Raw genomic sequence first — 15,917 nt, forward strand, 5'->3', positions numbered from 1 at the left:
CACTGTTTGAATAGAAACCCCCTTAACTATTTGCCAGCGTTGCCACCAGATGTACCACGCCGCAACAAGGGTCAGTTCCGCCATTGGGAGATCATTCCCTATTTTGGGGGAACTATTTGAGCACTAATGCCCTATTTTAGGGCATCTATCGGAGATGGTCGTTTTTTGCTGCCATAAAAAATATGTTTAGATGTTGTAAATTTTGTTCCAAGCGCATTTTGGTGCCTTATTGGAGATGCTCTAACAACATATATTTTTTTTATCTACTCACCAAGTGACAACCAACAAAATATTTTCAAAAACATTTTTCAATTTCATTGTATGGATGAAAACACAGTACGTCCGACCAATGGTTTCATACATTAAGATACACACAAATAACAGGCCCTTCAAAGCATTTAAACTATGCACTTTGGATCAGTAATAACTTCATTTCAGTATTCTTAAATTGCATCTTACAAATGAGCTCAAACCCAGAAAATCATCTCGCCTTAAAACAGTGCAAATCTGTACATTCTTGAAATCTTTGCTCCACATCTTACAGGCCCTTCAAAGCTGAATAAATAACTGTTCCATGAAGAGAAAACACGCACTATCAATCAACAGGAAAACCGAGAAATCTGTTTATCAGTGCCACAACTGGCTTGGCCTCCCCTGGCACGTAAGGCTGGAGCGCGTTCAGATCCATCGCCTCGACCGTCTCTCGCAACGTCTGTGGATGGGCACAGAAAAGGTGATTCCTCTCGGCCAGTTCCTCTGCTAGCTCGCTTTGGTGATTGTCCATCAGGTCTTCATTCACAACCACGATAAGAGGTTTGCCCAGTCGCAGCGTCTCAAATATGCTGCCAGAACCTGTCAGCAATAAGTTAAACAAACGATGGATTAGAATGCTTTTTCCAACCATTATTGACGTTGCTAAAATGCAACACCGACAGCATATTATTCCCATAACCCTCTTGCTCTAAAATATAGCAAGTTTTCCAACAACAAAGGTCCAACAGACTACATATAGATGCAACTATAAGTCCTGATTCCATGATCACTATTGATCAATGCCAATTCAGCAGGTACCTTTGTCCACCTTCAACAAATTCACAGGATAGTTCACGATAGTGACCACCTAGTAATGGGCTTTTTCGAAATGCTAGTCTGTAGTACTTATTTCCTTCTCGTCAAAAAGTTATTCCTATTTGGAGTTTAAACTACAGATCCATAAATAATGACGGGAGAATCTAAATCCATAACATAGATTTCTACAGGTTTAAGAGTTGAAAGAGATTGCTTAGGGCTATATCATTACAACAACCAATAGACATAGGCAAAATGGTTCACCATAAAATAATCTGCTTCAAGTTTCATTCCATCATAGTTTTCTCAAGAAAATAAATCCATTATTCAGATTTGACCATCACCTGCATGGCTGATGACTAAGGATGCTTCTCGTATGTTGTCAGCTATGCTTGGTGAAAAGGTGAAATGCTTAACTTGAAGATTTGAATTTCCTGAGGCCTATATCAAGAAGAAAAAACTAAGTTCATGCTATATTCATACACTTATAATCATCAAATACAAACCACAATCATTGATCATGGTACAGTGCAGCAGACGATATTAGATACTCCCTCAGTTCCTAAATATAAGTCTTTTTTAGAGATTCTACTACGAACTACATACGGATGTATATAGACATACTTTAGAGTGTAGATTCACTCATTTTGCTTCGTATGTAGTTTGTAATGGAATCTCTAGAAAGAGACTATATTTAGGGTGTGTTTGGTTGCAGTCATGGGCCGGAATGTCACGGGTCCGACCCGTTCCGAGGCCTTGTTCTGGTGTTCGGTTGTTAGGTGGAACGGTCATCAACTCATTCCCGCGGACCGAATATTTGGTCCAGATGCGGAACGAGGTGAGACCTTAGAAACGGGTGGACGACGCGGAACCGGTCACCATTCGCACTCACGCAGCCCCAACGCTCCTCTCCCCTGGTGCGTCGCCTCCCCGCCTCTCTCTCCCTCCATCGATCTCAAGTGTGTCGCCCCGATTCCTTCCTTCCCGGCAGTCAATTCCTTCTTTGCTGTTGGCGGACTCCTCCCTTTTCTCTCTCTCATTGTGCAACAGTACAGGGGAAGCAAGACCAGGAATCCAAACTGTATCGATCTGGATCGGCGGGTCTTGTTGAGGATTAACAGAGCGGCGGCGGTCTCCATCTGGCTGACGGCAGTGGCAGAGGCGCAACACGGCTTCCTCTCCTGAGTCCCGAAGGTACAAGCACTAGTCCTTCCCCTCTATATGCCACTGCTTCTCATGGATCTTCCCAGCCAAGAGAGAGATAGATGGATACGCTTCTGCTAATCCTTCCGCTTGTGATGACTCATGGTTGTTTTTTATTCAGTTTTGTTTTTTACTGTCCAGTGTACTGAAATACATGTGCATTATCTTAATTTCTACTGAGATACATGTTGCAACAAATAAGTGACACTAGGGCCGTGGTAATTGTGATGGCTGGACAGATTGTATCATTTACTATATTTGAACTATGTAATTGTGATGTTTATGCACCTGTGTTATATGTGTTGTCATTTGTGTGTTAAGCTTGTCAATATATATTGTTATGTTGTTTGTCTTGAAAATACAAACGAAATCATGTCGAATTTTTGAATTTGATGTCATTTCATTTTCCATTCCATGCTTCCAACCAAACACCGGAATGAAACCAACCCATTCCAATATTTTGCCCCTACCAATCACAGCAATGGAACGGACCCGTTCCTCTGGAATGGAACCATTCCATTCCATGATAGTTGGTTCCTCAACCAAACACACCCTTAGGAATGGAGGGAGTAGTACGTAAGAACTAGAACCTACGTAGGCCTTCTGCCTTGCCCAAATTATTTTGAGGATCCTGCCAATTATTTAAAGTATATAAGGTGCAGTTATTATTCAGAAATCAAATTATATCCTGGCCATAATGAAGTGGTGCAATATGGAAATGAACTTTATATCCACAAGAAAACAATTAACATATAAGCGAGTTACTTTCCCATTTTTTTCATCAGATCCTTCACTGTCCCAGTTTATTTCCACCTTCTATTGTACAATAGCCCAATGCTCTTGTAACCAGATTCTGATATTCCAGTCCTATAATACTATATATTCCAGCCCAAGGCACCAGTTCACCAGACCATAATTTGATCTTTTCCATTATGAAACTTCAAATTATCATAGTTAGCACACAATAATGTAAAACAGTGTGAACTTGCCTAAAGTGTGGGCAATAAAACTTATCTCTGCCAGTGTGTTATCCTAATGTTGCATATGTTCCTTTTTTTGCCACCTTTTCTGTCTAGCTTTATCCTAAATTTTGCAAGTCTGGGATTTTGTTCATGTGATGCATCAAAAGATGTAGATGATTATAGCATTAAAAGTGTCAGCATATCTAAGGATGCCACAATTTGTCACAAACATCTTCATGCAATTTCTTTCCACAAGCAATGAGCACTACCAGCTAGATGTCAAATCAGCAGTTATAGATCTCCGTTGGTCAGATACTATGTCCATTTAAGGATTGATAAGCACCATTACAAATCAATTACTCCTTGCGGTGGTAAAACCTGACGAGATGTGCTCTAGTTATTGCACATCTAAGTGACTTAATCAAATATAAAGAGAAAAAATAAAAAAAAATACCAACCAATCTTCGCGTAATATCAATGTCATAAGACTTAGATGTGAAATACTTAGAGCACATCTAGATGTGCTTTAGCAAAACCAATTAAGTATATTATGGATTGCGACTGTGATAACAAAATACTGCAATAGAGACAGATGTTACCTTTGATGGCTTGTATGTTCCTCGGCCCATTTGAATCAGAAGGTCTGTGTAACCTTTCTGCAGCAGTGCCTGTTTGACTTCCTCAGAATCTACCACTTTGACAAGAGCATCAAAACATGTCGTTCCTACTGTGACAAACACCACTCGCCTTTCTCTATCTCCCATTTCTTCTTAAGATCTCTGTCGAAAAACATGTTGGTATCAAGGTTTTTGAGTTGTCAAATACAGTCAAGTCGCCTCCCCACCAGCGAGGAGACTATAGTCATAACTCATGACTAAATGACCCAGGTCAAGCCAACTAGTCAGCAAAAGAAGACTATCTATAACAATGTACTCCCTCTGTTTATTTTGACTTCGCATATTAGCTCTGTCTCGAGTCAAACTTTTTAAACTTTGACCAAGTTTATACAAAAAAATATTAACATCCACAATACCAAATCAATACCACTAGAATCACAATTCAATATATTTTCATACCACGTATATTTTTTATTTGAAAATTTAGATTGTTTTATATAAACTTACCAAAAAAGGCTTTCGCCCCTCTTTACATATAAAGCAACGATCAACAGCACTCGGTACAAACGCACGCCCCCCAAACACACACACCCAAGGCAAGATACGTAGGTGCTGAGCGCAACAACACCAACTCTAGCATCACAGGAGGGCTACAGCCATGAACACGCCACCGCAAAGAAGTGAAGCTGCATATGACGAACCGTGGGCTCCAAGGCAGCGCCTTCAGGAAGGGGACGACACCGGAGCGCCGCCACCGCCCAATCCGAGGATCGGAGTTTCCCCTGGAGCAACACGACGGGCAGTGAGAGCCGCGATAGCGCCTTCAAGAAGGGAACGGGCTTCGCCGCTGCCGGTCCATCCGAAGATAGAGCGGGTTTTCAAAGGTATTACATCAAGGAGGGGGCGTGGATCCTTTGTTCGCCTGGCCTATTCACGCAAGCGGGGGGGGTTCAACCCTAGCCTGCGCCTCGCCTTCGCTCCCCTCCTCCCATCACTTCCCCTCCGCCGCCAGGCAAGGCCCGGTCGGTGCAGGCGGCAGGAAGGCTTCTCTCCCCTCCCGTGGATGTGCGCAGCGTGGGGTGCGGCATCAGGCCAGAGGCGTGGCGGCAGCGAGGCAATTGGGCACGCCGTCGGAGTGGGTGGATGTCTTGGCTGCAGCGGCGAGGCAATCGGGCGCGCCGCCGGCGTGGGTGGCTGTCTTGGCTGCGACAGCTGCACGTTCTGTGGTGGCGCGGTGGAGCGTGCTTGACTTGGTCAAACTTTATAAAGTTTGACTTAGGTCAAAGCTAATATGTGGAGTTAATAAAAACGGACCCCCTTGGTGGCGCGCCGTATCTTGATCTGGATACGGTGATAAGTGAGCAAAGGTCGGGTCGCCGCATCCTTAGTGGCGCGCTGCACCGACGCCCCGGTGTAGTGAAAAATGAGCAAGGGTCTTCGCATTTGACTTGACGAGTGCGGAGGGTAAGGAAGTTAGCGGAGCCTAGGAGGATACGCTTAGGTAGCTGGAACGTAGGGTCCCTAACGGGTAAGTTACGGGAGCTAGTTGATACGGCGGTGAGGAGGCGTGTTGATGTCCTATGTGTCCAAGAGACCAAATGGAAGGGACAAAAGGCGAAGGAGGTGAAGGATACCGGCTTCAAGTTGTGGTACACGGGGACAACTTCAAACAAGAATGGAGTAGGCATCTTGGTCAACAAGAGCCTTAGGGATGGAGTTGTGGACGTTAAGAGGCAAGGGGACCGGATGATCCTTGTCAAGCTGGTAGTTGGGGACTTAGTCCTCAATGTTATCAGCGCGTATGCCCCGCAAGTAGGCCACAATGAAAGCACCAAGAGGGAGTTCTGGGAAGGCCTGGAGAACTTGGTTAGGAGGGTACCTATTGGTGAGAAGCTCTTCATAGGAGGAGACCTCAATGGCCATGTGGCTACATCTAACACAGGTTTTGAAAGGGTGCATGGGGGCCTTGGCTATGGCATCAGAAACCAAGAAGGAGAAGATGTCATGAGCTTCGCTCTAGCCTACGACATGGTTGTAGCTAACACCCTCTTTAGGAAGAGAGAATCCCATCTAGTGACGTTCAGTAGTGGTCTACACTCTAGCCAGATTGATTTTGTCCTCTCTAGAAGAGAAGACAGACGCGCTTGCATTGATTGTAAAGCGATACCTGGAGAGAGTGTTGTCCCTCAACATAAGCTTGTGGTTGCTGACTTCCGCTTTAGGATTCGTGTCCACCGGGATAAGCGCGCCAAAGTCGCTAGAACGAAGCGGTGGAAGCTCAAGGGGGAGGCATCCCAGGCTTTCAGGGAGAGGGTCATTAAGGAGGGCCCTTGTGAGGAAGGAGGCGATGCAAACTTGATGTGGACGAGTATGGCGACCTTCTTGCGGAAGGTCGCTGTAGAGGAGTTTGGGGTGACCAAGGGAAGTAGAAGGGAAGCTAAAGACACCTGGTGGTGGAACGATGAGGTCCAGAAGGTTATTAGGGAGAAGAAGGATTGTTTCAGATGCCTATATCTGGACAGGAGTGCAGCTAACATGGAGAAGTATAAGGTGGCGAAGAAGGCTGCAAAGCAGGCGGTGAGTGAAGCGAGAGGTCGGGCGTATGAGGACCTCTACAACGTTTAAACACTAAGGCGAAAGGGACATCTATAAGATGGCCAAGATTAGGGAGAGGAAGACGAGGGATGTCGGCGAAGTCAAATGCATCAAGGACGGAGATGATCAGCTTCTTGTGAAGGATGAGGCGATCAAGCATAGATGACGGGAGTACTTTGACAACCTTTACAATGGAGAGGTTGACAGCTCTACCATTGAGCTAGACGACTCCTTTGATGATACCAGCATGTGCTTTGTGCGACGTATCCAGGAGTGTGAGGTTAAGGAGGCGTTAAAAAGGATGAAAGTAGGCAAGGCGATGGGTCCTGATGGTATCCCCATCGAGGTGTGGAGAGGCCTTGGAGACATAGCGATAGTATGGCTAACTAAGCTTTTCAACCTCATTTTCCAGTCAAACAAGATGCCCGAAGAATGGAGGCGGAGTATTTTAGTACCAATCTTTAAGAACAAGGGGGATGTTCAAAGTTGTACTAATTACCGCGGAATCAAGCTGATGAGCCATACTATGAAGCTATGGGAGAGAGTCATTGAACACCGCTTAAGAAGGTTGACAAGCGTGACGAAAAACCAATTTGGTTTCATGCCTGGAAGGTCTACCATGGAAGCCATCTTCTTGGTACGACAGCTGATGGAGAGATACAGGGAGCAAAAGAAGGACCTTCATATGGTGTTCATTGATTTGGAGAAGGCCTATGATAAGATACCTCGGAATGTCATGTGGTGGGCCTTGGAGAAACACAAAGTCCCAATAAAGTACATTACCCTCATCAAGGATATGTATGATAATGTTGTGACAAGTGTTCGAACAAGTGATGGCGACACCGATGACTTTCCGATTAGAATAGGGCTACACCAAGGGTCAGCTTTGAGCCCTTATCTTTTTGATTTGGTGATGGATGAGGACACAAGGGATATACAAGGAGATATCCCATGGTGTATGCTCTTTGCGGATGATGTGGTGCTAGTCGATGATAGCCGAACGGGGGTTAATAGAAAGTTAGAGTTATGGAGACGGACTCTAGAATCGAAAGGTTTTAGGCTTAGTAGAACTAAAACTGAATACACGAGGTGCAGTTTTAGTGCTACTAGGCACGAGGATGAAGAGGTTAGCCTTGGTGGGCAGGTGGTACCGGAGAGAGACACGTTTCGATATTTGGGGTCCATGTTGCAGAAGGATGGCGATATCGATGAAGACATGGGCCACCGAATCAAGGCTGGGTGGATGAAGTGGCGCCAAGCTTCTGGCGTACTCTGTGACAAGAGAGTGCCACAAAAGCTAAAAGGCAGGTTTTATAGGACAGCTATCCGACCTGCGATGTTGTATGGCGCGGAGTGTTGGCCAACCAAGAGACGACATATCCAACAGTTAGGTGTAGCAGAGATGCGCATGTTGAGATGGATATGTGGCCACAGAAGGAAGGATCGGGTACGGAATGACGATATACGAGAGACTTGGGGTAGCACCGATTGAAGAGAAGCTGGTCCAGCATCGTCTCAGATGGTTTGGACATATTCAACGGAGGCCACCGGAAGCGCCGGTGCATAGCGGACGAATAAAGCGTGCTGAGAATGTTAAGAGGGGTCATGGTAGACCAAACTTGACATGGGAGGAGTCCGTTAAGAGAGACCTGAAGGTTTGGAATATCGACAAAGACTTAGCCATGGACAGGGGTGCGTGGAAGTTAGCTATCCACGTTCCAGAGCCATGACTTGGCTTCGAGATCTTATGGGTTTCAACTCTAGCCTACCCCAACTTGTTTGGGACTGAAAGGCTTGGTTGTTGTTGTTGTTGTTGTTAATAAAAATGGAGGGAGTAAAAGATAATTAACCAAGCAAAACCGTTGAATCCAGTTCATATCTCTGTTAGAATATATATAATATAGCCATGTACCCCTTTGTATTTATCCCATTGTATGAGGGGTTCTCTGCATATAGTCCACACCTGTACATGTACATATATTGGCTTATGGCCTCATGGGAATACAAGTTGCATATTCCTAACATGGTATTAGAGCTAGGTCGATTTTCTGCACGCTGCAACTCGTGCGATTGATCCGTCTCTCCTCCCCGATCGAAGCCGCCGTCTCGATCTCCTGCTCCCGGTCGAAGCTCGTCCTCGATCTCCTCCTCCTGCCCGTCCGCTCGAAGCTGCTCGTCCCGCCCGATTTGCTCGTCGGCCTGCTGCGCCCTGCTGTCAGCCTCCAGATCGAAGCTCACCTCCAGCCGTCGCTCGTGGGATCCGCTCGTGGGATCCAGCCGCCGCTCGTGGGATCCTGCTCGCAACCAACCCTGCTATCCAGCCGCTGCTCGTGGAAATCCAATAGCACGAGTTCGCTCTGTTCCAACCCTTGCATCGAGCATGGGATCCAGCTAAGCACGGGATCCAGCCGAGCACGAATCTCAGCTACGTCTTCCAACCCCCACTCCGTATCGCACTAACCCCCGTTGCGGATCGCATCAGCTGCGGGTTGTCCCGATCCAGCTGTCCACTGCCGCCGAGAGATTCTCGTAATCTCTGCTATTTCCTAAAAAAAAAGTCTGCTGCATCAGGCTACGTTGTTGTTCCTCGTTGTCCGGTGATTTTTGATGGCACTAACTACACCGAGTTCATTGGCTTCATGCGCATTCACATGCGTGGCATCCGTCTATGGGCGTTCTTTCTGGTGAGGTCCGTTGTCCGCCACGTCCGGTTCCTCCTGTGGCCCCCACTCCGCCGACGCCACCGGTTCTTCCTGTGGATGCTAATCAGGCTGCGAAGGATGCAGCTAAGCTTGCTGATGAGGCCGTTGTTCGTACTTATGATGAGCAGGTTTTAATTTATGAGGAGGCTCTTCAGGCGTATCATGGTGCTCTGTCTGTTTACACCCAGTGGCTTGATGATGATGCTCGTGCTGCAGCTGTTCTCACTACTAGTGTTCTGCCCTAGTTTGCCTCTGAGTTTCTGGGCCTTCCTACTGTCTTTGAGATGTGGACCTGTCTTCGTCAGCGTTATGAGCCCTCTGGTGATGCCTTATACCTCTCTGTGGTTCGTCAGGAGCATGCTCTTCAACAAGGTGACTCCACTGTTGATGATTTCTATACAGGGTGACTCCACTGTTGATGATTTCTATACAGGGTGACTCCACTGTTGATGATTTCTATTCACAGAGTTCTGCTATATGGCGCCAACTTGATTCTCTCCGCAGTGCTGGTTGTCGTACTTGCCCATGTTGCCAGGCTGTACAGGCCAATTTGGAGTTTCATCGTGTCTATGAGTTTTTGTCTCGACTCCGTAAGGAGTTTGAGCCCCGGCGTGCTCAGTTGTTTGCTCGTGGCCGTATTTCTCTTATGGAGGCACTTTCTGAGATTCGTGCTGAGGAGACTCGCTTGCATGGTGCTGGTTTACTAGAGATTCCCTCTATGCCCGCTGCTCGAGCCCCTGCTACGCCACATGTTGCACCGACTTCGTCTCGCTCGAGTGTTCCGCCGCTCTTGTCCACTCCTCCTGGCGGCTCGGGCCGCCCCCGTCCACATTGCGGCTACTGCAACCTGGATGGTCATGTTGAGTCTCAGTGCTTCTGGAAAAAGAAACACCTGCGTCAGGCGCGATCATCATCTTCAGGGACTTCATCTACTACCTCGACATCTTCAGCCGCCGCTTTGACTGAGCAGGATATTCTGAGACTTAAGCGTCTGCTCGCTGCTTCAGGTTCTTCCTCGACGGGTACTGTTGGTTCTGTGACTGATGCTTCTCGCACTGAGCAACCACCTTCTACACAATCAGGCACATCCCCATGGGTTCTGGACTCTGGAGCTTCTTTTCATATGTCTTCTCATTCTTCCACTCTGTCCTCTCTTCGATCGCTTGATTCTCCTGTTCATGTCCTCACTGCTGATGGTACTCCTCTTTCTGTCGTTAGTAGAGGCAATCTTACCACTCCTTATTCTGTCCCTGATGTTGCTCGTGTTCCTCGACTTGCCATGAATCTGTTTTCTGCTGGTCAACTTACTGATTCTGGTTGTCGCGTCATCTTTGACGTTGACTCTTGTTCTGTCCAGGACCGTCGCACGCACACTCTGGTTGAGGCTGGCCCTCGCCGCTGTGATTCTTAGGGTCTTTGGGAGTTAGACTGGCTTCATGTTCCTTCCGCTGCCACCACTATCGCGAGTTCCTCCGCTTCGGTCGCCTTTGCTACCGGTTCCTTCCAGCAGTGGCATCATCGACTTGGTCATCCTTGTGGTTCTCGTTTGTCGTCTTTAGTTCATCGAGGTCTTCTGGGGTCTGTCTCAGGAGATGTCTCTTTAGAATGTCAGGGTTGTTGTCTTGGCAAGCAGATTCAGTAACCATATTCGCATAGTGAGTTAGTGTCTAAGCGTCCTTTTGATTTAGTCCATTCTGATGTATGGGGTCCGGCTCCTTTCGCTTCGAAAGGGGGTCATAAATACTATATTATTTTCATAGATGATTTCTCTCGTTACACATGGCTTTATTTCATGACTTCTCGTAGTGAGGTGTTGTCTATTTATAAGCATTTTGCTGCCATGGTTCACACTCATTTCTCTTCGCCCATTCGTGTGTTTCGTGCTGACTCCGCTGGCGAATATACTTCTAAGATGTTGCGTGGTGTTCTTGCTGAGCAAGGGACTCTTTCTCAGTTCTCTTGTCCTGGTGCTCATGCTCAGAATGGTGTGGCTGAGCGAAAGCATCGTCATCTTCTTGAGAAGTCTCGTGCATTGATGATTGCTGCCTCTCTCTCGCCTCATTTTTGGGTTGAGGCCGTCTCCACCTCCACCCATCTCATCAATCTACAACCTTCCGCTGCTCTACAGGGTGGTGTTCCTTTCGAGCGTCTTTTTGATCGTTCTCCTGATTATTCGATGCTTCGCTTGTTTGGTTGTGTTTGCTATGTTCTTCTTGCCCCTCGCGAACGCACCAAACTGACTGCTCAGTCTGTTAAGTGTGCTTCTTAGGCTATAATGATGAGCATAAGGGCTATCGTTGTTGGGATCCTATCGGTCGTCGGATGCGTATCTCTCGGGATGTTACTTTTGATGAGTCTCGTCCCTTCTACCCACGCCCATCTTCCTCGACCTTTTCAGTGGAGGATATCTCTTTCCTCACTTTTCCTGATACACCTCTCACCCCCATCGAGCCTTTGTCTATTCGTTCTACTACCTCTGCTTCTCCACCTCTTGCCGATTTGCCACCACCATCTCCCACGGTTTCCTCCCCTAGCATGTCACTGGATTCTGCACCTTCATCTCCGGTGACTTCTTCGTCTTCACCCCCCGATTCTACCTTGACGATCCCTCCTTGCATTGTTCCATCTTTTCCTCAGTGTTACACTCGTCGTTCACGTCATGTGGATGCCTCTGCGGATGTGTCGTCATCCTCATCTCAGCCTCCCTATGCCTTGCGTTCTCGCCCTCGTCCGCCTGTTGATCGCCTTGGCTTTCCCACCGCTGGTGCTGCTGTTCTTGAGCCGACTTCCTATCGTCAGGTTGTTGTTCATCATGAATGGCAGTTTGCGATGGCAGAGAAGATTGTTGCTCTTGAACGCAGTGGTACATGGGATCTTGTTTCCCTTCCCCCTGGTGTCCGTCCCATCACTTGTAAGTGGGTCTACAAGGTTAAGACTCGCTCCGATGGTTCTCTTGAGCGTTATAAAGCTCGTCTTGTGGCTCGTGGCTTTCAGCAGGAGCATGGTCGTGATTACGACGAGACTTTTGCTCATGTGGCCCATATGATCACTATTCGTACACTTCTTGACGTGGCCTCTGCACGTCACTGGTCTGTATCTCAGCTTGATGTTAAGAATGCCTTTCTTAATGGTGAGCTGCGTGAGGAGGTGTAAATGCATCCACCACCTGGGTATTCTGTTCCTAATGGCATGGTATGTCGTCTTCGTCGCTCTCTCTATGGCCTTAAGCAAGCCCCCCGCGCCTGGTTTGAGCGATTTGCCTCTGTGGTAACTGCTGCTGGTTTTTCAGCCAATGCTCATGATCCAGCATTATTTGTCCACCTTTCTCCTCGTGGTCGGACTCTTCTTCTTCTCTATGTTGATGACATGATCATCACTGGTGATGACCCCGAGTATATTGCCTTTGAACAGGCCCGTCTTAGTGAGCAGTTCCTTATGTCTGATCTTGGACCTCTTCGTTACTTTCTTGGGATTGAAGTCTCTTCTACCTCTGATGGCTTTTTTATATCCCAGGAAAAGTATATACAGGATCTTCTTGCTCGTGCTGCTCTTACTGACGAGCGCATTGTTGAGACTCCCATGGAGCTCAATGTTCACCTTCGTGATACTGATGGTGACCCCCTGCCTGACCCGACGCGTTATCGTCATCTTGTTGGCAGTCTTGTCTATCTAGTTGTCACTCATCCGGATATCTCTTATCCGGTTCATATTCTGAGTCAGTTTGTCTCCGCTCCCACCTCGGTTCACTATAGTCACCTCCTTCGTGTTCTCCGATATCTTCGGGGCACGACCTCTCACCGTCTATTCTTTCCTCGCTCCAGTTCTTTACAGCTTCAGGCCTATTCGGATGCTACGTGGGCTAGTGATCCTTCAGATCGCCGTTAACTTTCTGCTTACTGTGTTTTTCTTGGTGGTTCTCTCATTGCCTGGAAGACAAAGAAACAGACCGCAGTTTCACGTTCGAGTGCAGAGGTTGAGTTGTGAGCGATGGCTCTTTTGACGGCAGAGGTGACTTGGTTACGGTGGTTACTTCAGGATTTTGGTGTTTCTGTCACTACACCTATTATGCTCTTATCTGACATGCTATCAGCATTGCGCGTGATCCTATGAAGCATGAGCTCACCAAGCACATTGGTGTTGATGCTTTTTATGTGCGTGCTGGTGTGCAGGATCAGGTTATTGCTCTTCAGTATGTGTCTTCCAAGTTACAGTTGGCGGATTTCCTGACGAAGGCCCAGACTAGAGCGCAACATGGCTTCTATCTCTCCAAATTCAGTGTTGTTCATCCACCATGAGTTTGAGGGGGGGGGTGTTAGAGTATATATAATATAGCCATGTACCCCTTCGTATTTATCCCATTGTATAAGGGGTTCTCTGCATATAGTCCACACATGTACATGTATATATATTGGCCTATGGCCTCATACAAGTTGCATATTCTTAACAATCTCGTCCAATGGTTATGCACAAAACTAAACCTCCCTTTCATAAGTCTGAAATCAGCTGCATAATCAATCACCTTAATAACCCACGTTCCACCGTTGCCTTTCATTTCTTCTCATCTTAAAGTCTTAAGCTACCCGACAGCACATTTTCATATGTGTCAATTCGTACAACACTTGCACATGCTCTTTCATCCAATTCAATGCATCTAATCCACAAGATGTCCCTCGTTACTTGAGAGACTAAAACGTTAACCGGACCGCCTTCAAGATTTACTCCCTCTGTTCCTAACTAAGTCTTTTTAGACATTTCAATAGGAGACTACATACGGAACGAAATGAGTGAATCCATACTCTAAAATATGTCTATATACATCGGTATGTAGTTCAATAGTGGAATCTCTAGAAAGACTTATATTTAGGAATGGAGGGAGTAGATGGCAATTTCTCATCATTATTAGTTTGCATGGATGCATTTATAATTGTACACGACTATGTGCTGTGAATTCCCCGTGCTAGAGTTCATACCAAACAAAATCGCAGCACACATTAAATCCTGAAATCGCCCAAATCGGGGAACTAACCAGAGAAATGGGGCATCTCACTTGGGGGTGGGAAGCTCACCTGAGGGGTACGTCCGTCCCTCGGTTCGGGCTTGTCGCCTTCGCGGACGGGGGCGATCTAGGGTCGAGCGGAAGGCAGGGCGGGACGGGCTCGCGCGGTGGACTGGTGGAGGACCTGCAGGAGCTGAGGAAGACCGGCGGGCGAGAGTGTGCAGCTCCGGCGGCGGGCGGAGGGGCAGTCCGAGCGAGCGAAGGAAGCGGAGCGGCGTGCGTTGTTCTGGACGAACAGAGCAGAACAGAGGAGGGAGGCAAGAAGCTGGCCGTACAAACAAGGACCTTACTGTGTGTTTGGTAGACTGCACTAGGATGCATGAGTCCAAATGTTTCTTATCGAACTCATTTTTCGTTGTTTGATAGAGGCCCTGTTTAGAACCACTCACATTATATAATTCAGTTTTTATAATTTATTATGTCTTTAAACAGGATATATTATAATGTAGATTGTAAAAACTGGATGTATAGATTATTAAAAACTCACAATCTACTCTACCCCAGCTAAAATCAGATTATGGATTGCTAATAACCTATTACCCTTGTAAGTTGAAGATAATTACATTTCTACCATCACCACCCTTCTCTTTAAAAAAAAACAGAGGACAGACAAGTCATTATGCAATGTAAAACCTGGATTACAGTTTATATAATTTGGCCTCCAAACATGCCCACGTAGATTATTTTTATAAACTAGATTATATAATCTATCTTCATAATCTATTGTGGTTCCAAACAGGGCCAGAGTGTATGAGCTTTATTGAACTATACTCAACCGATGCAAAAAAAAACGCCCTTCAGCTATGCTTAACCCAGCACCCCCACCTTTGTCCTCAAACGACCACCCCTCCCGAGCCCACCTCTCCCCCGCGACCCATTTTTTCTCTCGCGACCGCAAGCCTCTCTCTCGCACCACTTGATGTCGTCGTCGCCCCCACCCCCGCCCGGGGTCTACCCCGCTGCCGCCACCGATCTACCCCGCCCTCGCCCCCACCCCGGGTCTACCCCGCCGCGGCCGTCGATCTACCCCGCCCCCTCCCCTGCCCCGGGTTTACTCCGTCGCCGCAGCCGATCTACCCCACAGTAGTTGTCGTTGATCTACCCCTGCATCGGTCTCTTCCCCATTCGTGCCACTGCTCCACCCCCGTGACAGCCCGATGCCGATGTTCCAGAAGATTCCCTTTCCTTTCCGTTTTCGTCGTGTGTCTGTTTTATTTTGTCGCATCATTCGCATCATCTGCATTGCATCGGCATCTCCGTTGCCGCCAGTTTTCAAACGTTGCATCCGTTGTTAGTTGCCGGTTCTCGTCGTTGTCCGTTCTGAGCCCGACCGTACTATGATCATGAGAGATTTCAACCCATGATTTCTTCATTGAGCTATCTTGGTTTGGATTTCACCTAAAGCCTTTCCTATGGATTGTTGCTATCATGGCGCTTGTCATTAATCCAAGTTCTCGATGTATCCTCTTGGTGTAAGATTTGTTCATATCTTGTTTCTCCCAATCAACCCTTGTTTCTTTTAGTGGTTGGCTGTCACCTCATATATGTTGTGATGATTTCCATAAGCCCACTACTATCTTGTTCTTTTCGTTGTTGTTTGTCCAACAACTCCGTCCAATTCTTCTCGCAAGGATGGTTGCCAAGTTCATTTGAGTTAGTAGTGGTCATTCTCTCTTCATTCTCTTCTTCCGTATGAGCTAGTTCATATTCTCTT

At 47.0% G+C, this 15,917-nt stretch overlaps 1 protein-coding gene across 1 annotated transcript; it reads right to left on the bottom strand.

Annotated features, from left to right (window-relative positions):
• Positions 1 to 388: 388 nt before the first annotated feature.
• LOC123426428 (UDP-N-acetylglucosamine transferase subunit ALG13 homolog) lies at positions 389 to 14,501 on the bottom strand. The gene is made up of 4 exons (XM_045110266.1): positions 14,214 to 14,501; positions 3,833 to 4,012; positions 1,413 to 1,509; positions 389 to 852 (listed from the first exon to the last, which is right to left on the bottom strand). Exons 2-4 carry the CDS (start codon positions 3,995 to 3,997, stop codon positions 596 to 598), a joined length of 519 nt encoding a protein of 172 aa, XP_044966201.1. The 5' UTR covers positions 3,998 to 4,012; positions 14,214 to 14,501; the 3' UTR covers positions 389 to 595.
• Between the last annotated feature and the right edge of the window lie 1,416 nt (positions 14,502 to 15,917).

This window comes from Hordeum vulgare, chromosome 2H (genome assembly GCF_904849725.1).
Source record: "Hordeum vulgare subsp. vulgare chromosome 2H, MorexV3_pseudomolecules_assembly, whole genome shotgun sequence".
NCBI classification, from domain to species: Eukaryota; Viridiplantae; Streptophyta; class Magnoliopsida; order Poales; family Poaceae; genus Hordeum; species Hordeum vulgare.

Coding starts and splice junctions, on each gene's coding strand:
- LOC123426428 (XM_045110266.1), bottom strand. CDS start 3,997: ATGGGAGATAGAGAAAGGCGAGTGGTGTTTGTCACAGTAGGAACGACA. Junction 1,510..3,832: donor GAACATACAAGCCATCAAAG/GTAACATCTGTC, acceptor TTCTTGATATAG/GCCTCAGGAAATTCAAATCT. Junction 853..1,412: donor CTTAGTCATCAGCCATGCAG/GTGATGGTCAAA, acceptor TATTGCTGACAG/GTTCTGGCAGCATATTTGAG.